Source organism: Octopus bimaculoides, chromosome 23, assembly GCF_046866305.1.
Source record: "Octopus bimaculoides isolate indiv1 chromosome 23, ASM4686630v1, whole genome shotgun sequence".
NCBI classification, from domain to species: Eukaryota; Metazoa; Mollusca; class Cephalopoda; order Octopoda; family Octopodidae; genus Octopus; species Octopus bimaculoides.
The window spans coordinates 36,775,870-36,800,567 of record NC_142950.1 but is presented as its reverse complement, the minus strand read 5'-3'; the positions used below and the strand labels follow the sequence as shown (position 1 = coordinate 36,800,567).

General features: G+C 37.9%; 2 protein-coding genes and 1 long non-coding RNA gene across 12 annotated transcripts in view; 2 read left to right on the top strand and 1 right to left on the bottom strand.

Annotated features, from left to right (window-relative positions):
• LOC106874472 (uncharacterized) overlaps nt 1–17,375 on the top strand; it is a 152,072-nt gene extending 134,697 nt beyond the window's left edge. For all 4 annotated transcript variants that reach the window (XM_089340256.1, XM_089340257.1, XM_089340255.1 and 1 more), the window contains exon 42: nt 16,856–17,375. In XM_089340256.1, coding sequence (XP_089196382.1) covers nt 16,856–16,868 — 13 coding nt within the window. In that variant the 3' untranslated portion in view covers nt 16,869–17,375. The remainder of the gene's footprint in view (nt 1–16,855) is intronic.
• Nucleotides 3,526–9,398, top strand: LOC149131358 (uncharacterized). Its single transcript, XR_016238083.1, has 2 exons — nt 3,526–4,452; nt 9,073–9,398. It is a non-coding gene; the product is annotated as an uncharacterized LOC149131358 (long non-coding RNA).
• A 5,332-nt stretch (nt 17,376–22,707) lies between the features above and the next one.
• Nucleotides 22,708–24,698, bottom strand: part of LOC106882622 (protein Wnt-9a) — a 278,778-nt gene continuing 276,787 nt past the window's right edge. For all 7 annotated transcript variants that reach the window (XM_089340274.1, XM_089340277.1, XM_052975986.2 and 4 more), the window contains exon 4: nt 22,708–23,972. In XM_089340274.1, coding sequence (XP_089196400.1) covers nt 23,535–23,972 — 438 coding nt within the window. In that variant the 3' untranslated portion in view covers nt 22,708–23,534. The remainder of the gene's footprint in view (nt 23,973–24,698) is intronic.

The window sequence follows — 24,698 nt, the reverse complement described above, 5'->3', positions numbered from 1 at the left end:
GAACGAACGTACGTATGAAAGAACAAACGAACGTACGTACGAAAGTACGAACGAACGTACATATACACGTACGTACGTACGTACGAACGATTGAAGGAACGAACGTACGTAAGCAGGAAGGAAATACCGAAAGAACGTACGTACGTACGAAAGAACGAACGAACAATCGAACGAATTAAAGATCGAACGTACTTACGTAAGAACGAACGAAATAACGAACGATCGTACGTACATACGTACGTATGAATGAACGAAAGACCTAACGAACGAACGATCGTACGTACGTACGTACGTACGTGCGTGCGAACGAACGAACGAACATACGTACGTACGAACGAACAATCGAACGAATTAAAGAACGAACGAACATACGTTCGTACGAACAAACAAACGAACGAACGTACGTTGGAACGACTGAACGAACGTACGTACGTACAAATGGACAAACGAAAGAACTAACGATCGAACGAACGAACGACAACGATTGAAAGAACGAACGTACAACCGAAAGTACGTACGTACATACATACGTACGTACATACATACGTACGTACATATATATATTTGTTTATATATATATTTATTTATTTGTATATATATATATTTATTTATATATATATATATTTATTTATATATATATATTTATATATATATTTATTTATTTATATATTTATTTATTTATATATATTTATTTATATATATATATATTTATTTATTTTATTTATATATATTTATTGATTTACATATATATTTATTTATTTATATATAATTATTTATTTATATATATATTTATTTATTTAAGAACGTATGAACGAAGGAAAGTACGTGTGAACGAACGTACGTACGAACAAACGAACGAACAAACAAACAAATAAACGTACGTACATACTTACGACCGACCGAACGAACGAATGTACGTAGGAAGGAAGGAACGAAAAAAAGAACGTACAAACGTACGAATGAAAGAACGTACGAATGAAGGAACTTACGTTCGTACGTACGTATGAACGATCGCACGAACGTACGTACGTAAGTCCGAACGAACGTACATATATACGTACGTACGAACGAACGTACGTACGTAGGCAGGAAATAACGAAAGAACGGACGTACGAACGAACGTACGTACGTATTTCGTAGGCAGGAAATAACGAAAGAACGTACGTACTTAGGAACGAATGAACGTACGAACGAACGTGCGAACGAACGTACTTACGTAAATACGAACGAACGTACATATATACGTACGTACGTACGAAGGATTGAAGGAACGAACGTACGTACGTACGTACGAACGAACGAAGGAACAAACGAACGTACGCACGAACTAACGTGCGTACGTACGTAGGTAGGAAATAACGAACGAACGAATGAATGAACGGACGAACGAACAAACGTACGTACGAACGTAAGAACGAACGAACGAGCGAATAAACGAACGTACGTAATTACGAACGAACGTACGTACGAAGGAACGAACGAACATACGTATTACGTAGGCAGGAAAGAACGTACGAACGAACGAAAGTACTTGTGAACGAACGTACGTACGAACGAACGAACGTACTTACGTAAGTACGAACGTACTTACGTAAGTACGAACGAACGTACATATATACGTACGTACGTACGAAGAATTGAAGGAACGAACGTACGTAAGCAGGAAGGAAATAACGAAAGAACGTACGTACGTATGAACGATCGAACGAACGTATGTACGAACGAATGAAAGAACGAACGCACGTACGTAAGTACAAACGAACGTACATATATATATATTTACGTACGTACGTACGAACGATTGAACGCACGAACGTACGTACTTAAGAACGAACGTACGTAATTACGAACGAACGTACGTAATTACGAACGAACGTACGTACGACGGAACGAACGAACGTACGTACGAACAAACAAACAAACGAATAAACGTACGTACGTATTTACGACCGAACGAACGAACGAACATACGTAGGAAGGAAGGAACGAAAAAAAGAACGTACAAACGTACGAATGAAGGAACGAACGTACTTACGGACGGACGAACGAACTTACGTACGTACGTACGTATGAATGATCGAACGAACGTACGTACGTATGTACGAACTAATGAAAGAACGAACGTACGTACGAAAGTACGAAGGAACGTACATATAAACGTACGTATGTAGGCAAGAAATAACGAAAGAACGGACGTACGAACGAACGTACGTAGGAAAGAACGTACGTACGTATTACGTAGGCAGGAATAAACGAAAGAATGTACGTACGTACGAACGAAGAAAAGAACGTACGTACGAACGAAGAAACGAACAAACAAACGTACGTACGTACGTAAGTACGAACGAACTAACGAACGTACGTACGTATTACGTAGGCAGGAAATAACGAAAGAACGTACGTCCTTCCGAACGAACGAACGTACGTGTGAACGAACGAACGTACGTACGAACGAACGTACGTACGTATTACGTAGGTAGGAATAAACGAAAGATCGTACGTAAGTACGAACGAACGAACGAACGTACGTACGAATTACGTAGGCAGGAAATAACGAACGAACGTACGTATGAAAGAACAAACGAACGTACGTACGTACGTACGAACGAACGAACGTACATATACACGTACGTACGTACGAACGATTGAAGGAACGAACGTACGTAAGCAGGAAGGAAATAACGAAAGAACGTACGTACGTACGTACGTACGTACGAACAAACGTACGTGCGCGAGGAAGAAATAACGAAAGAACGTACGTACGTACGAAAGAACGAACGAACAATCGAACGCATTAAAGATCGAACGTACTTACGTAAGAACGAACGAAATAACGAACGATCGTACGTACGTATGAATGAACGAAAGACCTAACGAACGAACGATCGTACGTACGTACGTGCGAACGAACGAACGAACGAACGTACGAACGAACAATCGAACGAATTAAAGAACGAACGTACTTACGTAAGTACGAACGAACGAATTAACGAACGATCGTACGTGCGTACGTACGAATGAACGAACGAAAGAACAAAGGAACTTACGTACGTACGTAGTTACGTTCGTACGAACCAACGAACATACGTTCGTACGAACAGACAAACGAACGAACGTACGTACGTACGTACGTACGTACGAAAGAACTAACGATCGAACGAACGAACGATAACGATTGAAGGAACGAACGTACCATCGAAAGTACGTACGTACATACGTACGTACGAACGAATGAAGGAAGGAACAAACGAACGTACGTAGGTAGGAAATAACGAAAGAACGTATGAACGAACGAACGAACGAACGAACAAACATACATACGTAGGTACGTAAGAACGAACGAACGAATATATATATATTTGTTTATATATATATTTATTTATTCGTATATATATATATATTTATTTATATATATATATTTATATATATACATATATTTATATATATATATATATATTTATATATATATTTATTTATTTATATATATATTTATTTATTTTATTTATATATATTTATTGATTTACATATATATTTATTTATTTATATATAATTATTTATTTATATATATATTTATTTATTTAAGAACGTATGAACGAAGGAAAGTACGTGTGAACGAACGTACGTACGAACAAACGAACGAACAAACAAACAAATAAACGTACGTACGTACGTACTTACGACCGACCGAACGAACGAACGTACGTAGGAAGGAAGGAACGAAAAAAAGAACGTACAAACGTACGAATGAAAGAACGTACGAATGAAAGAACGTACGAATGAAGGAACGAACGTACGTACGGACGAATGAACGAACTTACGTTCGTACGTACGTATGAACGATCGCACGAACGTACGTACGTAAGTTCGAACGAACGTACATATATACGTACGTACGAACGAACGTACGTACGTAGGCAGGAAATAACGAAAGAACGGACGTACGAACGAACGTACGTACGTATTTCGTAGGCAGGAATTAACGAAAGAACGTACGTACGAACGAAGAAACGAACGAAAGTACGTACGTAAGCAAGTACGAACGAATGAACGTACGTACGTATTACGTTAGCAGGAAATAACGAAAGAACGTACGTACTTAGGAACGAATGAACGTACGTACGAACGAACGAACGTACTTACGTAAGTACGAACGAACGTACATATATACGTACGTACGTACGAAGGATTGAAGGAACGAACGAAAGAACGTACGTACGTACGAACGAACTTACGTACGTATGAACGATCGAAAGAACGTATGTGCGAACGAATGAAAGAACGAACGAACGTACATACACACGTTCGTACGTACGAACGAACGTACGCAGGGAAGAAATAATGAAAGAACGTACGTACGAACGAAAGAACGAACGAACGTAAAATAGAAAGTACGTACGAACGAACGAAGGAACAAACGAACGTACGCACGAACTAACGTGCGTACGTACGTAGGTAGGAAATAACGAACGAACGAACATACGTAGGAAAGAAGGAACGAAAAAAAGAACGTACAAATGTACGAATGAAGGAACGAACGTACGTATGAACGATCGAACGAACGTACGTACGTATGTACGAACTAATGAAAGAACGAACGTACGTACGTAAGTACGAAGGAACGTACATATAAACGTACGTACGTACATACATATAAACGTACGTATGTAGGTGAGAAATAACGAAAGAACGGACGTACGAACGAACGTACGTAGGAAAGAACGTACGTACGTATTACGTAGGCAGGAATTAACGAAAGAATGTACGTACGTACGAACGAAGAAAAGAACGTACGTACGAACGAAGAAACGAACAAACAAACGTACGTAAGTACGAACGAACTAACGAACGTACGTACGTATTACGTAGGCAGGAAATAACGAAAGAACGTACGTCCTTCCGAACGAACGAACGAACGTACGTGTGAACGAACGAACGTACGTACGAACGAACGAACGTACTTACGTAAGTACGAAAGAAGGATTGAAGGAACGAACGTACGTAAGCAGGAAGGAAATAACGAAAGAACGTACGTATAAACGATCGTACGTACGTATGTACGAACGAATGAAAGAACAAACGCACGTACGTAAGTACAAACGAACGCACATATATACGTACGTACGTACGAATGATTAAACGAACGAACGTACGTACGAACGAACGTACGTACGTATTACGTAGGTAGGAATAAACGAAAGATCGTACGTAAGTACGAACGAACGTACGAATTACGTAGGCAGGAAATAACGAACGTACGTACGTACGAACGAACGAACGAACGTACATATACACGTACGTACGTACGAACGATTGAAGGAACGAACGTACGTAAGCAGGAAGGAAATAACGAAAGAACGTACGTACGTACGTACGAACAAACGTACGTGCGCGAGGAAGAAATAACGAAAGAACATACGTACGTACGAAAGAACGAACGAACAATCGAACGAATTAAAGATCGAAAGTACTTACGTAAGAACGAACGAAATAACGAACGATCGTACCTACGTTTGAATGAACGAAAGACCTAACGAACGAACGATCGTACGTACGTACGTGCGAACGAACGAACGAACGTACGAACGAACGTACGAACGAATTAAAGAACGAACGTACTTACGTAAGTACGAACGAACGAATTAACGAACCATCGTACGTGCGTACGTACGAATGAACGAAAGAACAAAGGAACTTACGTACGTACGTAGTTACGTTCGTACGAACGAACGAACATACGTTCGTACGAACATACGTTCGTACGAACAAACAAACGAACGAACGTACGTACGTACGTACGAAAGAACTAACGATCGAACGAACGAACGACAACGATTGAAGGAACGAACGTACAATCGAAAGTACGTACGTACATACGTACGTACGAACGAATGAAGGAACAAACGAACGTACGAACGTGCGTACGTACGTAGGTAGGAAATAACGAAAGAACGTATGAACGAACGAACGAACGAACATACGTACATAGGTACGTAAGAACGATCGAACGAATATATATATATTTGTTTATATATATATTTATTTATTTGTATATATATATATTTATTTATATATATATATATATATATTTATTTATATATATATATATATATATTTATTTATATATATATATATATTTATTTATATATATATATATATATTTATTTATATATATATATATTTATATATATATATATATATATATTTATATATATATATATTTATATATATATTTATTTATTTATATATTTATTTATTTATATATATATTTATTTATATATATATTTATTTATATATATATTTATTTATATATATATTTATTTATTTATATATATATATATTTATTTATTTTATTTATATATATATTTATTGATTTACATATATATTTATTTATTTATATATAATTATTTATTTATATATATATTTATTTATTTAAGAACGTATGAACGAAGGAAAGTACGTGTGAACGAACGTATGTACGAACAAACGAACGAACAAACAAACAAATAAACGTACGTACGTACTTACGACCGACCGAACGAACGAACGTACGTAGGAAGGAAGGAACGAAAAAAAGAACGTACAAACGTACGAATGAAAGAACGTACGAATGAAGGAACGAACGTACGTAGGGACGAATGAACGAACTTACGTTCGTACGTACGTATGAACGATCGCACGAACGTACGTACGTAAGTCCGAACGAACGTACATATATACGTACGTACGAACGAACGTACGTACGTAGGCAGGAAATAACGAAAGAACGGACGTACGAACGAACGTACGTACGTATTTCGTAGGCAGGAATTAACGAAAGAACGTACGTACTTAGGAACGAATGAACGTACGTACGAACGAACGAACGTGCGAACGAACGTACTTACGTAAGTACGAACGAACGTACATATATACGTACGTACGTACGAAGGATTGAAGGAACGAACGTACATACGTATGTACGCAGGAAGGAAATAACGAAAGAACGTACGTATGAACGATCGAAAGAACATACATATATACGTACGTACGTACGAAGAATTGAAGGAACGAACGTACGTAAGCAGGAAGGAAATAACGAAAGAACGTACGTACGTATGAACGATCGAACGAACGTATGTACGAACGAATGAAAGAACGAACGAACGTACATATATACGTACGTACGTACGAACGATTGAACGAACGAACGTACGTACGCAGGTCAGAAATAACAAGAGAACGTACGTACGAACGAACGTACGTACGTATTACGTAGGTAGGAATAAACGAAAGATCGTACGTAAGTACGAACGAACGTACGTACGAATTACGTAGGCAGGAAATAACGAACGAACGTACGTATGAAAGAACAAACGAACGTACGAACGAACGAACGTACATATACACGTACGTACGTATGAACGATTGAAGGAACGAACGTACGTAAGCAGGAAGGAAATAACGAAAGAACGTACGTACGTACGTACGAACAAACGTACTACGTACGTACGAACAAACGTACGTGCGCGAGGAAGAAATAACGAAAGAACGTACGTAAGTACGAAAGAACGAACGAACAATCGAACGAATTAAAGATCGAACGTACTTACGTAAGAACGAACGAAATAACGAACGATCGTACGTACGTATGAATGAACGAAAGACCTAACGAACGAACGAACGAACGATCGTACGTACGTACGTACGTACGTACGTGCGTTCGAACGAACGAACGAACGAACGTACGAATGAACAATCGAACGAATTAAAGAACGAACGTACTTACGTAAGTATGAACGAACGAATTAACGAACGATCGTACGTGCGTACGTACGAATGAACGAAAGAACGAACAAAGGAACTTACGTACGTACGTAGTTACGTTCGTACGAACGAACGAACATACGTTCATACGAACATACGTTCGTACGAACATACGTTCGTACGAACAAACAAACGAACGAACGTACGTACGTACGAATGGACGAACGAAAGAACTAACGATCGAACGAACGAACGACAACGATTGAAGGAACGAACGTACCATCGAAAGTACGTACGTATATACGTACGTTCGAACGAACAAACGAACGTACGAACGAACGAGCCTACGTACGTAGGTAGGAAATAACGAAAGAACGTATGAACGAACGAACGAACAAACATACGTACGTAGGTACGTAAGAACGAACGAACGAATATATATATATTTATTTATTTGTATATATATATATATATATATATATATATATTTATTTATTTATATTTATATATATTTATTTATTTATATATATTTATATATACATATATTTATTTATTTGATTTATATATATATTTATTGATTTACATATATATTTATTTATTTATTTATTTATATATAATTATTTATTTATATATATATTTATTTATTTAAGAACGTATGAACGAAGGAAAGTACGTGTGAACGAACGTACGTACGAACAAACGAACGAACAAACAAACAAATAAACGTACGTACGTACTTACGACCGACCGAACGAACGAACGTACGTAGGAAGGAAGGAACGTACAAACGTACGAATGAAAGAATGTACGAATGAAGGAACGAACGTACGTACGTACGTATTACGTAGGCAGGAATTAACGAAAGAACGTACGTACGAACGAAGAAACGAACGAAAGTACGTACGTAAGCAAGTACGAACGAATGAACGTACGTACGTATTACGTAGGCAGGAAATAACGAAAGAACGTACGTACTTAGGAACGAATGAACGTACGTACGAACGAACGAACGTACTACGTAAGTACGAACGAACGTACATATATACGTACGTACGTACGAAGGATTGAAGGAACGAACGTACGTACGCAGAAAGGAAATAACGAAAGAACGTACGTACGTACGAACGAACTTACGTACGTGTGAACGATCGAAAGAACGTACGTGCGAACGAATGAAAGAACGAACGCACGTACGTAAGTACGAACGAACGTACATACACACGTTCGTACGTACGAACGAATGTACGCAGGGAAGAAATAATGGAAGAACGTACGAACGAACGAAGGAACAAACGAACGACGCACGAACTAACGTGCGTACGTACGTAGGTAGGAAATAACGAACGAACGAATGAATGAACGGACGAACGAACAAACGTACGTACGTACGTAAGAACGAACGAACGAGCGAATAAACGAACGTACGTAATTACGAACGAACGTACGTACGAAGGAACGAACGAACATACGTATTACGTAGGCAGGAAAGAACGTACGAACGAACGAAAGTACTTGTGAACGAACGTACGTACGAACAAACGAACAAAAGAATAAATGTACGTACGTACTTACGACCTACCAAACGAACGAACGAACATACGTAGGAAAGAAGGAACGAAAAAAAGAACGTATAAACGTCCGAATGAAGGAACGAACGTACGTATGAACGATCGAACGAACGTACGTACGTATGTACGAACTAATGAAAGAACGAACTACGTACGTAAGTACGAAGGAACGTACATATAAACGTACGTACGTACATATAAACGTACGTACGTAGGCAGGAAATAACGAAAGAACGGACGTACGAACGAACGTACGATAAAAGAACGTACGATAAAAGAACGTACGTACGTATTACGTGGGCAGGAATTAACGAAAGAATGTACGTACGTACGAACGAAGAAAAGAACGTACGTACGAACGAAGAAACGAACGAACAAACGTACGTACGTACGTAAGTACGAACGTACGTACGTATTACGTAGGCAGGAAATAACGAAAGAACGTACGTCCTTCCGAACGAGCAAACGTACGTACGTACCAACGAACGAACGTACTTACGTAAGTACGAACGAACGTACATATATACGTACGTACGTACGAATGATTGAAGGAACAAACGTACGTAAGCAGGAAGGAAATAACGAAAGAACGTACGTACGTATGAACGATCGAACGAACGTATGTACGAACGAATGAAAGAACGAACGCACGTACGCAGGTCAGAAATAACAAGAGAACGTACGTACGAACGAACGTACGTACGTATTACGTAGGTAGGAATAAACGAAAGATCGTACGTAAGTACGAACGAACGTACGTACGAATTACGTAGGCAGGAAATAACGAACGAACGTATGTATGAAAGAACAAACGAACGTACGCACGAACGAACGTACATATACACGTAGGTACGTATGAACGATTGAAGGAACGAACGTACGTAAGTAAGAAGGAAATAACGGAAGAAAGTACGTACGTACGTACTAACAAACGTACGTACGTACGTACGAACAAACGTACGTGCGCGAGGAAGAAATAACGAAAGAACGTACGTACGAAAGAACGAACGAACAATCGAACGAATTAAAGATCGAACGTACTTACGTAAGAACGAACGTACTTACGTAAGTATGAACGAACGAATTAACGAACGATCGTACGTGCGTACGTACGAATGAACGAAAGAACGAACAAAAGAACAAAGGAACTTACGTACGTACGTAGTTACGTTCGTACGAACGAACGAACATACGTTCGTACGAACATACGTTCGTACGAACAAACAAACGAACGAACGTACGTACGTACGAATGGACGAACGAAAGAACTAACGATCGAACGAACGAACGACAACGATTGAAGGAACGAACGTACAATCGAAAGTACGTACGTACATACGTACGTACGAACGAATGAAGGAACAAACGAACGTACGAACGAACGAGCGTACGTACGTAGGTAGGAAATAACGATAGAACGTATGAACGAACGAACGAACGAACAAACATACGTACGTAGGTACGTAAGAACGAACCAACGAATATATATATATTTGTTTATATATATATTTATTTATTTGTATATATATATTTATTTATATATATATATATTTATTTATATATATATTTATATATATTTATTTATATAGATATATATTTATTTATTTATATATATATATATATTTATTTATTCATATATATTTATATATATATATATTTATTGATTTTATTTATATATATATTTATTTATTTATATATATATTTATTTATTTTATTTATATATATATTTATTGATTTACATATATATTTATTTATTTATATATAATTATTTATTTATATATATATTTATTTATTTAAGAACGTATGAACGAAGGAAAGTACGTGTGAACGAACGTACGTACGTAGGAAGGAAGGAACGAAAAAAAGAACGTACAAACGTACGAATGAAAGAACGTACGAATGAAGGAACGAACGTACGTAGGGACAAATGAACGAACTTACGTTCGTACGTACGTATGAACGATCGCACGAACGTACGTACGTAAGTCCGAACGAAGAAACGAACGAAAGTACGTACGTAAGCAAGTACGAACGAATGAACGTACGTACGTATTACGTAGGCAGGAAATAACGAAAGAACGTACGTACTTAGGAACGAATGAACGTACGTACGAACGAACGAACGAACGTGCGAACGAACGTACTTACCTAAGTACGAACGAACGTACATATATACGTACGTACGTACGAAGGATTGAAGGAACGTACGTACGTACGAACGAACTTACGTACGTATGAACGATTGAAAGAACGTATGTGCGAACGAATGAAAGAACGAACGCACGTACGTAAGTACGAACGAACGTACATACACACGTTTGTACGTACGAACGAACGTACGCAGGGAAGAAATAATGAAAGAACGAAAGAACGAACGAACGTAAAATAGAAAGTACGTACGAACGAACGAAGGAACAAACGAACGTACGCACGAACTAACGTGCGTACGTACGTAGGTAGGAAATAACGAACGAACGAATGAATGAACGGACGAACGAACAAACGTACGTACGTACGTAAGAACGAACGAACGAACGAATAAACGAACGTACGTAATTACGAACGAACGTACGTACGATGGAACGAACGAACGTACGTATTACGTAGGCAGGAAAGAACGTACGAACGAACGAACATACGTAGGAAAGAAGGAACGAAAAAAAGAACGTACAAACGTACGAATGAAGGAACGAACGTACGTATGAACGATCGAACGAACGTACTACGTATGTACGAACTAATGAAAGAACGAACGTACGTACGTAAGTACGAAGGAACGTACATATAAACGTACGTACGTACATATAAACGTACGTACGTAGGCAGAAATAACGAAAGAACGGACGTACGAACGAACGTACGATAAAAGAACGTACGTACGTATTACGTGGGCAGGAATTAACGAAAGAATGTACGTACGTACGAACGAAGAAAAGAACGTACGTACGAAGGAAGAAACGAACGAACAAACGTACGTACGTACGCAAGTACGAACGTACGTACGTATTACGTAGGCAGGAAATAACGAAAGAACGTACGTCCTTGCGAACGTATGTACGTACGAACGATCGAACGAACGTATGTACGAACGAATGAAAGAACGAACGCACGTACGTAAGTACAAACGAACGTACATATATATACGTACGTACGTACGAACGATTGAACGAACGAACGTACGTACGCAGGTCAGAAATAACAATTTACGTACGTACGAACGAACGTACGTACGTATTACGTAGGTAGGAATAAACGAAAGATCGTACGTAAGTACGAACGAACGCACGTACGAATTACGTAGGCAGGAAATAACGAAAGAACGTACGTACGTACGAAAGAACGAACGAACAATCGAACGAATTAAAGATCGAACGTACTTACGTAAGAACGAACGAAATAACGAACGATCGTACGTACGTACGAATGAACGAAAGACCTAACGAACGAACGATCGTACGTACGTACGTGCGTGCGAACGAACGAACGAACGAACGTACGAACGAACAATCGAACGAACATACGTTCGTACGAACAAACAAACGAACGAACGTACGTACGTACGAATGGACGAACGAAAGAACTAACGATCGAACGAACGAACGACAACGATTGAAGGAACGAACGTACAATCGAAAGTACATACGTACGTACGAACGAATGAAGGAACAAACGAACGTACGAACGAACGAGCGTACGTACGTCGGTAGGAAATAACGAAAGAACGTATGAACGAACGAACGAACGAACAAACATACGTACGTAGGTACGTAAGAACGAACGAAGGAATATATATATATTTGTTTATATATGTATTTATTTATTTGTATATATATATTTATTTATATATATATATATTTATTTATATATATATATTTATATATATATATATATATATTTATATATATTTATTTATATAGATATATATTTATTTATATATTTATTTATTTTATTTATATATATATTTATTGATTTACATATATATTTATTTATTTATATATAATTATTTATTTATATATATATTTATTTATTTAAGAACGTATGAACGAAGGAAAGTACGTGTGAACGAACGTACGTACGAACAAACGAACAAACAAACAAACGAACAAACAAACAAACGTACGTACGTACTTACGACCGACCGAACGAACGAACGTACGTAGGAAGGAAGGAACGAAAAAGGAACGTACAAACGTACGAATGAAAGAACGTACGAATGAAGGAACGAACGTACGTACGGACGAATGAACGAACTTACGTTCGTACGTACGTATGAACGATCGCACGAACGTACGTACGTAAGTACGAACGAACGTACATATATACGTACGTACGAACGAACGTACGTACGTACGAACGAACGTACGTACGTAGGCAGGAAATAACGAAAGTACGTACGTACGAACGAACGTACGTACGTAGGCAGGAAATAACGAAAGAACGGACGTACGAACGAACGTACGTACGTATTACGTAGGCAGGAAATAACGAAAGAACGTACGTACGAACGAAGAAACGAACGAAAGTACGTACGTAAGCAAGTACGAAGTAATGAACGTATGTGCGAACGAATGAAAGAACGAACGCACGTACGTAAGTACGAACGAACGTACATACACACGTTCGTACGTACGAACGAACGTACGCAGGGAAGAAATAATGAAAGAACGTACGTACGAACGAAAGAACGAACGAACGAAAGAACGATTGAACGAACGAACGTAAAATAGAAAGTACGTACGAACAAACGAACGTACGCACGAACTAACGTGCGTACGTAAGTAGGTAGGAAATAACGAACGAACGAATGAATGAACGGACGAACGAACAAACGTACGTACGTACGTACGTAAGAACGAACGAATAAACGAACGTACGTAATTACGAACGAACGAACGAACGAACGTACGTATTACGTAGGCCGGAAAGAACGTACGAACGAACGAAAGTACTCATGAACGAACGTACGTACGAACAAACGAACGAACGAATAAATGTACGTACGTACTTACGACCGACCGAACGAACGAACGAACATATGTAGGAAGGAAGGAACGAAAAAAGAACGTACAAACGTACGAATGAAGGAACGAACGTACGTATGAACGATCGAACGAACGTACGTACGTATGTACGAACTAATGAAAGAACGAACGAACGTACGTAAGTACGAAGGAACGTACATATAAACGTACGTACGTACATATAAACGTACGTACGTAGGCAGGAAATAACGAAAGAACGGACGTACGAACGAACGTACGATAAAAGAACGTATGATAAAAGAACGTACGTACGTATTACGTGGGCAGGAGTTAACGAAAGAATGTACGTACGTACGAACGAAGAAACGAACGAACAAACGTACGTACGTACGTAAGTACGTACGTATTACGTAGGCAGGAAATAACGAAAGAACGTACGTCCTTCCGAACGAGCGAACGTACGTACGTACGAACGAACGAACGTACTTACGTACGAACGAACGAAGTACTTACGTAAGTACGAACGAACGTACATACGAAAGTACGAACGAACGCACATATACACGTACGTACGTACGAACGATTGAAGGAACGAACGTACGTAAGCAGGAAAGAAAGAACGTACGTACGTACGTACGAAAGAACGAACGAACAATCGAACGAATTAAAGATCGAACGTACTTACGTAAGAACGAACGAAATAACGAACGATCGTACGTACGCACGTACGTATGATTGAACGAAAGAACGAACGATCGTACGTACGTACCTGCGTACGAACGAACGAACGTACGTACGTACGAACGAACAATCGAACGAATTAAAGAACGAACGTACTTACGTAAGTATGAACGAACGATCGTACGTGCGTACGTACGAATAAACGAAAGAACGAACAAAGGAACTTACGTACGTACGTAGTTACGTTCGTACAAACGAACGAACATACATTCGTAGGAACAAACAAACGAACGAACGTACGTACGAATGGACGAACGAAAGAACTAACGATCGAACGAACGAACTACAACGATTGAAGGAACGAACGTACAATCGAAAGTACGTACGTACGAACGAACGAACGTGCGTATGTAGGAAATAACGAAAGAACGTATGAACGAACGAACAAACATACGTACGTACGTACGTACGAACGAATATATATATTTATATATATATATATTTATTTATATATATAGATATAAATTTATTTATATAGATATATATATTTATATATATTTATTTTTTATATATATATATATATTTATTGATTTATATATATATATACCTATTTATTTTATTTATATATATATTTATTTATTTAAGAACGTATGAAAGTAGGAAAGTACGTGTGAACGAACGTACGTACGAACAAACGAACGAACAAACACGTACGTACGTACGACCGACCGAAGGAAGGAACGAAAAAAAGAACGTACAAACGTACGAATGAAGGAACGAACGTACTTGCGTACCTACGGACGAAAGAACGAACTTACGTTCGTACGTACGTATGAACGATCGCACGAACGTACATATATACGTACGTCCGAACGATTCAACGAACGAACGTTCGTACGTATGCAGGAAATAACGAAAGAACGGACGTACGTATTACGTAGGCAGGAATTAACGAAAGAACGTACGTACGAACGAAGAAACGAACGAAAGTACGAACGAACGAATGAACGTACGTACGTATTACGTAGGCAGGAAATAACGAAAGAACGTACGTACTTAGGAACGAATGAACGTGCGAACGAACGTACGTATGAACTAACGAACGTACTTACGTAAGAACGAACGATCGTACGTTCATATATATATATATATAAGGTTAAGGAGGGTATTGGATTTAACCAAACCCGAAGATACAGGTAATACCGAGTAAGTGCTGTATACAGGCTAGTTGTGCCCCAATCGTATGAACAGGGTTGGAGATTATAAGTCGTGTATTAGCGTGTGTATGTATAAAAGGATAAAGAGAACAATGGTAAAGTTATATATTTCTAACTTTACCATCGTTCTCTTTATCCGTTTATATATTTATACACATATATATAAATTTATATATATACAATGTATATATATATATATATATATTTATTTATGGGTTTCAGCCAAGTGGCTGTGGTCATGCTGGATCACCACCGTGTATATACATATATATATATATATACACATGTATATATATACATGTATACACACATATATAGCGGCATATGTACACTTTGGTCTCACACACACATATACGTGTTTTTGAGAGAGAAAGTGCATTGAAATAGTAATTGTGGTAGTTTGGAAGGTGTCATCTACCTAGTAAAGCACATGCTCTGATTGTATTACACTTCTAAGCTTGTTTTTCATCCAAGCACCTTGGACAAGATCTACCGCAGCCTTGGGTTGACCAATGCCTTGTGTGTGAATTTCATAGATGGACACTGGAAGCCTGCTGCGCGCGCTCGCGTGTGTATATAGGTTTTTAGGTTATATTTTTGCCATGTAAAAGAGCATCTCTGTCATGGATGTAATATTCTAATTTTCTTTTGTTTTATTTTTCAGGCTGATTTCTTGATCCCCCACAAAAGATAGATGTGTGATTTGAGAATATATGCAATCTGAAAGCACCAGCAAAAGAGCAAACAAAACCTATTACATGCTCAACCTGAAAGCTCTTTGATGTCATTTAAAAACTCACAAAAAAATACTCTGTTTGTCATTTATACTCATTGATCACTTCCCAACATTTATTTAACACATTAATCAACATTATCAGCTATTTTCAAATCATGGAAAGCAACTGACAACTACCTCTGGCAGTATATATATATGAACCTGGAACTAACCATTTCTTATTTTAATAACAATAATAATAATAAAACAGTATTTCAACACTTTCACACACACACTGTAAAAAAAAAAAAAAAATCATTGCCTGCTTAGGAAGTTGGTTTCATTGTTGCTACTATTTTTCATGACTCATTTCTTAATTCACACATTTGACAAAACTAATAATTATTTACAAATAGGCTGTTTTTTATACTTTTCATAATTTCTGAAGAATATTAATATTAATATTGTTGTTGATGTTGTTGTTATTATTATTAAGGTGGTGATCTGTTAGCATACTGAACAAAATGAACATTTTGTTCATCTTTGCATTCTAAGTTCAAATTCCTCTGCAGAGATTGATTTTGCTTTTCATCCTTTTAGGGCTGCTGAAATAAATATCAGTTGAGGACTGAGGCTGTTGTAATCAACTCACCCCTCCTCCAAAATTTCAGGCCTTGCGCCTAGAGTACAAAGAAGTGTTATTAGTATTACATGACAGCAAATCTCAAATCTTGAGCCCCTTTCTTAGGATTCCTGCCGAATACAAGATGGCACTTTTCTGTGGGTTGGCGAAGTGAGTCTCTCAATTCTGTGTTCTGCGAAAATTGTAAACAAAGTTCTTGAGATTGACTGTGATTTGTCATTATTATTATTATTAGACAATTTGGAGCAGCCAGGTTTTAGACGAAGTGTTTGGGTGGGAGCTGAGGGAATATCAAGAAACACTAGGTATAATAATAGATATATCAAGAGATGATATTTACCCCACATAAACGTGGATGTTTTGTTAGAATAAATTAAACTGTGGTAAATATGAGGAACTCTCATATTGACTTTTGGTGCAAAACAAATGCTGGCGTCTATCGCTAGTGAGGAGATCGATTCCCACCACCTCCAGCAGTGAGGGCACCAGGTCCCATGATTTCGACCTTCCTTGGTCTTGTCACCGATGGACATTCACCTACAATGAATTTGTAGCTGAGGAACAAATAGTAATAATCGTTGTTGTTATAATTGTGGTGTGAGTTATTGCAAACGTTAAGAAAACAACGATTAGCTTTTTGTCATTTCCTTGCCTGTAGGCGCAGGAGTGGCTGTGTGGTAAGTAGCTTGTTTACCAACCACACGGTTCCGGGTTCAGTCCCACGGCGTGGCACCTTGGGCAAGTGTCTTCTACTATAGCCTCGGGCTGACCAAAGCCTTGTGAGTGGATTTGGTAGATGGAAACTGAAAGAAGACCGTCATATATATGTACATGTGTGTGTGTGTGCGTCTGCATTTGTCCTCCCACCATCGCTTGACAACCGATGCTGCTGTGTAAAGAGGAATGTGGTACGCAAATTACCAGTAATCTTAAAAGACAAAGTGAAATGCGGTAAAAGACAAATTCAGAAGAGAAGTGAAACTAAGACTGAGGTCAGGCAAAGTAAATCGGAACAGGATTGGTGCGAAAGAAAACCAAGACGTGAACCTAGACTCAATTTGTGATGGCGTTCTCGTCGATGCACAGAAAATAGTGATACCATTTCACTGGACCTTTAAACAGTCCATACTACCTAGTGGTAGTTAATAGTTTCTGTAAATGGCCAGAAGTTTGTTGGTGTAAAAAACCAGTTTCCCCAACTGCGACAAATTTTTTACATGAGCAGTATGCGAGATTTAGCATCCCAGACACTATAGTGTCTGACAATGGAATACAATTTGTGTCTTGAATTTAAAAAGTTCTGTAAAACGTTTGCTGTAGAACATGTAACTACAGCGCCGTACCATCCCCGATCTAACGGACAAGCAGAACGCTTTGTCGATGTATTCAAGAGAGCCATGGATGAGGTAGCTCTACAATAACTCTGAAGAGTATACTTTGTGACACCAAATTCAAATACACCAGCAGGTATGACACCAGCGGAGCTGATGTTTGCGAAGAAAATAAAATCACTCTTCGACAAATTGCTGCCGGGCAAGAAAAGAAAAATTGCAATGGAAAATGCAGCAAGATTTTTCAAAATTGGTGAAAATGTATTTGTGAGAAGAGCATATAACAGGGTTGCGAAGATAGTGTGATTACCAAACGCATAAGAAAAATGCTATACTTGGTAAAAAGTAGAAAAGGCATATACAAGAGACACATGAACCAACTGGAAAAAAAAAAGATTCATTGAGAGCGAACCCAAGAGAATGGAAGAACCAATGGAATGTTTATACGATACATTTCAAGTACAATGAAACCACAGGTGATTGAACCCAGACACACAAGCGTAAGAAAAAGAAAATGTATGGAATTCCTAGAAGTAGATGCCAAAAGGAAAAAAAATATTAAATGTGTAACTAAGAAAAAAAAAAAAAAAGCTCAAAAAATGGAGGGGGTGATATAAAAAGTATTGCTATTAAAAGAAATGAAATGACACTCTCTAAGAAAAACTTAAAAGGGAGATGTTGTGGGGTTAATAATAATAATAGTACATCCCTCCCACAAGTGGTATGTTACTAGTCATTATAAATAAGGTGATGTCGGTCAGTATATAGAGAGAGAGTAGGAAGTAGACGGTCATAGGTAGTCGTGGTCTTGTCTCACTATGCTGCTGATATAGTTTTTGCAAGGTAGTGAACATTTGTGAAAAATGTTTCTCTTTTAAAGTAAAAAATGCCGTAAATATTACTCACTGTGATCCACCAACCCCTACTGGAAACTGGAAAAACAGACTTTCGGAAATAGATGTTTGAATTTTTCTGTTTTTATCAGGATTTTCCCCCACTTTTTTTTTTCACGCATTGCAAAGAACGAAAAGTTAAGGTGACACAACGGGATTTGAATTCTTTATGTGATAGTTGCACAGGATCGCTGATTTGGTATCCTGATATGTATACAGAACTCGCAAAGGAAGTCTCGTGTAGCCACGTGAAAATCCTGACAACAAAACGCTACAAGGAACGGTACAGCGTGGTTCTCGAAAAGTGAGCTGTGTAACTTGCAGTTGCGAAAATTCAACACTTGTCCTATAAGAGTGAAACACAACACTTTAAATTAAGCCAAAAACAAGTAATAGATATCTATTGTTTGTTCTATGATTTTCAGATATTCTTCAGATGGCGTACGTCCTCAATGCCAAATATGATGAAGACGTTCACCAAAAGAAAAAGTTTGGAACCCTTGAACAATATTGTATGGTATTTAGTTCTAACTGGAATCGAAACCAGCTCGCACTTTTCTTTCACGGATCTCATAAATCAAATATTTCTATCGTATATTACACTGTCTTTGTGTTCTTTAAGAGATTAACACAAAAATATAATTTCTAAACTGTTTCTATTTTAAAACGTTGACTGCTGGCATATTTGTTATCTTTGTTGATATCTTTGAGAAAATCTCGAACATGTCTGAGAAAAATTGTGAGCACGATTCTGACAGAATCTTATCATGTGTACTTAATCCTATCAATAAAGTAAATGGAGATATTTAAATCTTTTTCACACTTTTAGAGAGAAATGTTTGCCTGTAAACCATGTCGAGTTTATACACTAGCTTTGAGGTTAAGTCAGGGGCAAGACCAATAGGAAGGACACAGGTTTTCGAAGTGCAAAGCTGAATTAATAATACTTAAGTACATAATGAAATGGGTGTGGGGAGGCTAAAGTGACAATAATGAAAGATATCTCTTATTGAGCAGAGGAATTAAAAGGGACGTTAAAGTAAATGAAGAGGTTTATTTAGATGAATGAAATCCATTCTTTAATTGTAGCTCAAATATAAGGAAGACAGGTTCGAATGAAGATACATAGAAAGTCGTAACAATAGTTAGTGTGGTAGAGATGATGAAAAAGAAGAAAAATTATAGAAATATAACGAAAAAAGAAAACAAACAAAAGGTGAAAACTTGTGTTTTAAGGTCAGAAACTGATATCTTTTACCTTCTGCCTGTTTCAGTCATTAGACTGTGGCCAAGCTGGGGCACCGATTTGAAGGGATGAGTGAAACAAATCGATCTCACGACTTAGTTTTTAAAGTCTGACACTGATTCTAAACAAAAGAAGCGGTCGACTCAGCACCAAAAGCCAGCACGAGAGTTTCTCTTCTGGTCTCGAGCGCAGTGTCATTTCTTTGAACAGTGCATCCACGTTTGAATGGGGATAAAGATTACTTCTTTATGTTCTGAGTTCAGATTTGATCGATTTTGCTTGAAGATTTTTGGGAGAGGCCAGTCGATTACATCTACTCCAATACTCGGTTGGTACTCATTTCATCGTCCCCGAAAAATGGAAAGGTAAAATCGACATGGCGGAATCTGAACTCAGAACAAAAAGTAGTAATATTTATCCTCGCTTAAACTTTCATATTCTTTTAGAACAAACTATACTGTGGTTGAAACTTTGAGAGAAACTCCCATATTGAATTTTTGTATAACATGTACTCTTATTTATATCGCTAACGAGGAGATAAATCCCCCGCCATCTTCAGCGCCGAGACCACAAGGTCACGTGATTTCGACCTTCTTTGGTCTTGCCAATGATGGACGCTCGATCGTAAGAGATAGCAGCGACTTATCTCCCCGCCAGAATAACATATAGAATAACAATGGCCGAAAAGGCGCTGATGTCGCGATTAGCCTTTGAGCTTGTTAAAACAAATAGTGACAGAAGAAGCAGTATGACTACTTACCAGCACCAAAAGTCAACATGAGACTTTCTCTCGTGATATCCACCGCAGCATAGTTTGTTCTAACAGAACATCCACTTTTAAGTGGGGATAAAGATCCCCTCTAGGTGTTAATACTGCCTCTCTTGCTAATATATATTTTTTCAGAACATAAAGATTGGTGAAATGTTGCTAAGCGATTTGTAGGACAACTGGCTGATGGGTCGATGTTTCAGAGCCTGTACTTAAAAACAACATACCTGACCTCCACACATATATCGCACGAGAAAGTAGCCCAGGTTCCGTAGTATGGTGTAAATACAGAAATAAATTTAAACACACGAAAAGGTACCCAGCCTTTCGTTTGCAAGTGTCTTTGTGTTATTTCAACCGAAAAAGTAAGCTTTTAACAGCTGTATGGTATGGCTTCAACTTTAAATTTCTCAACACTTGTTGGCCTAAACTCCTGCTTATGTGAGGCTGTTGCGCCAATTTACAGGTTGACTTCTATGGACTTCAAGTAATCCTTTGGTGAATGTTCTGTATAAATTCAGGCATTCTAACCGAAGAGTGTCGTTGTTTTGGTGCGTTGTGCCACTTCTTAACCAACATTTGTATCGTTCTCATTGACGGTAAGCCTTTACCTGGAAACTTGACTTCAAAAATTTCACGCGTTTGCTTAATACAACCGTTCTCTGATACGCTTCCACAACCTCCAGTCTTTCCGCTATTGAGTACGACATCTTGCTGAAAAGACTAGAGATGATCGCTCAATGCAATCTTACAATCAACTAATGTGGTGAGGCTGCGGTGAAGATAACGGAGCAGACTGTTACGGAACTCAGGCTATTATCTCGTGCGCCATCTTATATATTTAATGTGTCACACAATACTTTGAACATCAAAACAGTTGCAGTAAAATAAAACAGGAGGTTAAAAAATATAAGCAATATTAATTGATGATTAATTTTATTCTTTTATCGGCAAAGTTTCCTCTTTGTATCATCAGCTTTAGTAGGGAAAATGTTTGTGGTTGAATCACACTCAGTTCGATCGCCATAGATGGGGAGGTGCGTCCCTTTCTGTACCGAATGAAGGTATAGTTCATTATCGCTGCGATAAATGTAGTAAGACGAGGTAATTAATGTAGCATTCGTTATTATGCAGCAATGTCTTCCTCTGTGTGTGTTTAGGGGTTTAAGATAGAAGCCGGAAGTATGTCCAATCAGTTCTATCGTCACTAGACGGAAGTTAAATGTTAGCCAGATGGTTTTTCGTTTCAAGCTGGTCATAATCGACCTAACTTAAGTCGTTAATTGCTATGAGAAAGCATAAACGTCACATATTCTCATTCTCCTCTCCTGTAACAATATGAGATTCAACCTTCTGAAGAAACCAACCAATACATGCAAAAATATTCGAAACTTCAGCTTATTTAATAATAATTGTTGCCTGATCTCCAAATAGAGAAAGGAAGGGAGTGTGTGTGTGTGTGTGTGTGTGTGTGTGTGTGTGTGTGTGTGTGTGTGTGTGTGTGTGCGTGCGCGCGCGACTGAATGTATTTGATTGTATATCAATTTCGTTATTAATTTATTAATGGACAGACGTAGATGAGTTATTATGGTATTATTTGTGGTGAGTAAAGTTTCTGTTGTTTTTATTTATTTTCACTCTTAATATTTTCTCCTGATTTCAAATTCTTTTAATGATTATTGTTCGTGTCATTCAGTTTCTCTTCTTCGAATCCATTTACAAACATTTTTCTTCTCTATCTTTGCATTATTTGCAAGTATGAACTTCATGTTTAGTGTTGCATATTTTACATTTAACATGACAGCACGAAATTACGTTACACAAGCAGTGTTTCTGTACATCAATACTTTCCACATTGTAACCACGACCACAACACATAACTTTACAGTTCTCTCCCTTCATGCAAACTCGACCTGAAATACCGGACGAATAGCGAGTCCGGCGGCAAAAGCTTGGAGATTTCTCTATGTACAGCAGTTCGTTATGTTTCACACGAAGATTGTCTCCTATGCTATTTAGTCGTTGTTCCGAGAAACTGTTTACGCGGACGGCCTTTTCGTATTTTTCTTTAAGGATGGCACTGATTTTAGAAAATGGTGCTAACTGTCTCCAACAGGTCCGTGTTGTGCAAGAGCCTGATACACCGTAACATTTACAAGTCCGGTTTACGTTTCGCCTTACGACCTAAAACAGATAAAAGAAAATTAATCACAAACTAATATGTTAATTGATTTCAATACTATTTGAATCAATTAAAATAATAAATAAAAAAACTATCATTTTAATTAATTTATAATATTTTAATTAATAAATAAAAAATTGTTACTTTAATTAATTCATAATGTTTAATAAGAACTATTTTTATAATGGAAAATTTACAACTCCGCGTCTGCTATTAAAACATAATTACAGACTGAGAAAGGCCGACAACAGAAAATGATTTAACTCCCACTGCGTGGTGTTATCGATTCGTGGACTTACCTGGAGAGAAGCCTCCCCCACTTCTCTACTATTAATTTCATATTCGCTCGTATAGTCACCCTTTTGAGGCACAAAAGGATTGCAGTGAAAAGAAATGACAATACTACTGATACTTTATAAATCTAGGAAGAGTGAGAAATGAAGCCGAGCCAGCAGGATATCATCCCAGAAACCGTTCTCTGAAACGCAACATTCTCCATCAGTTTCCACATTTTTATTTGAAACCGCGTTAGCTCAGTAACGAGAAGCCACAGCATATCAGGTGACTTCCCTGGATTCTGGCCAATAAATATTTCAGCAACAATTGTACGATCGATGGAGTTTTCTTTGACTTTTCTTGTTCGCCAAAACATGGCTATAAATTGAGATGCGCACCACAACCACACCAGAGAGGCAGAGGCAACAGAGGTCCACGGGAAGACAGATTTC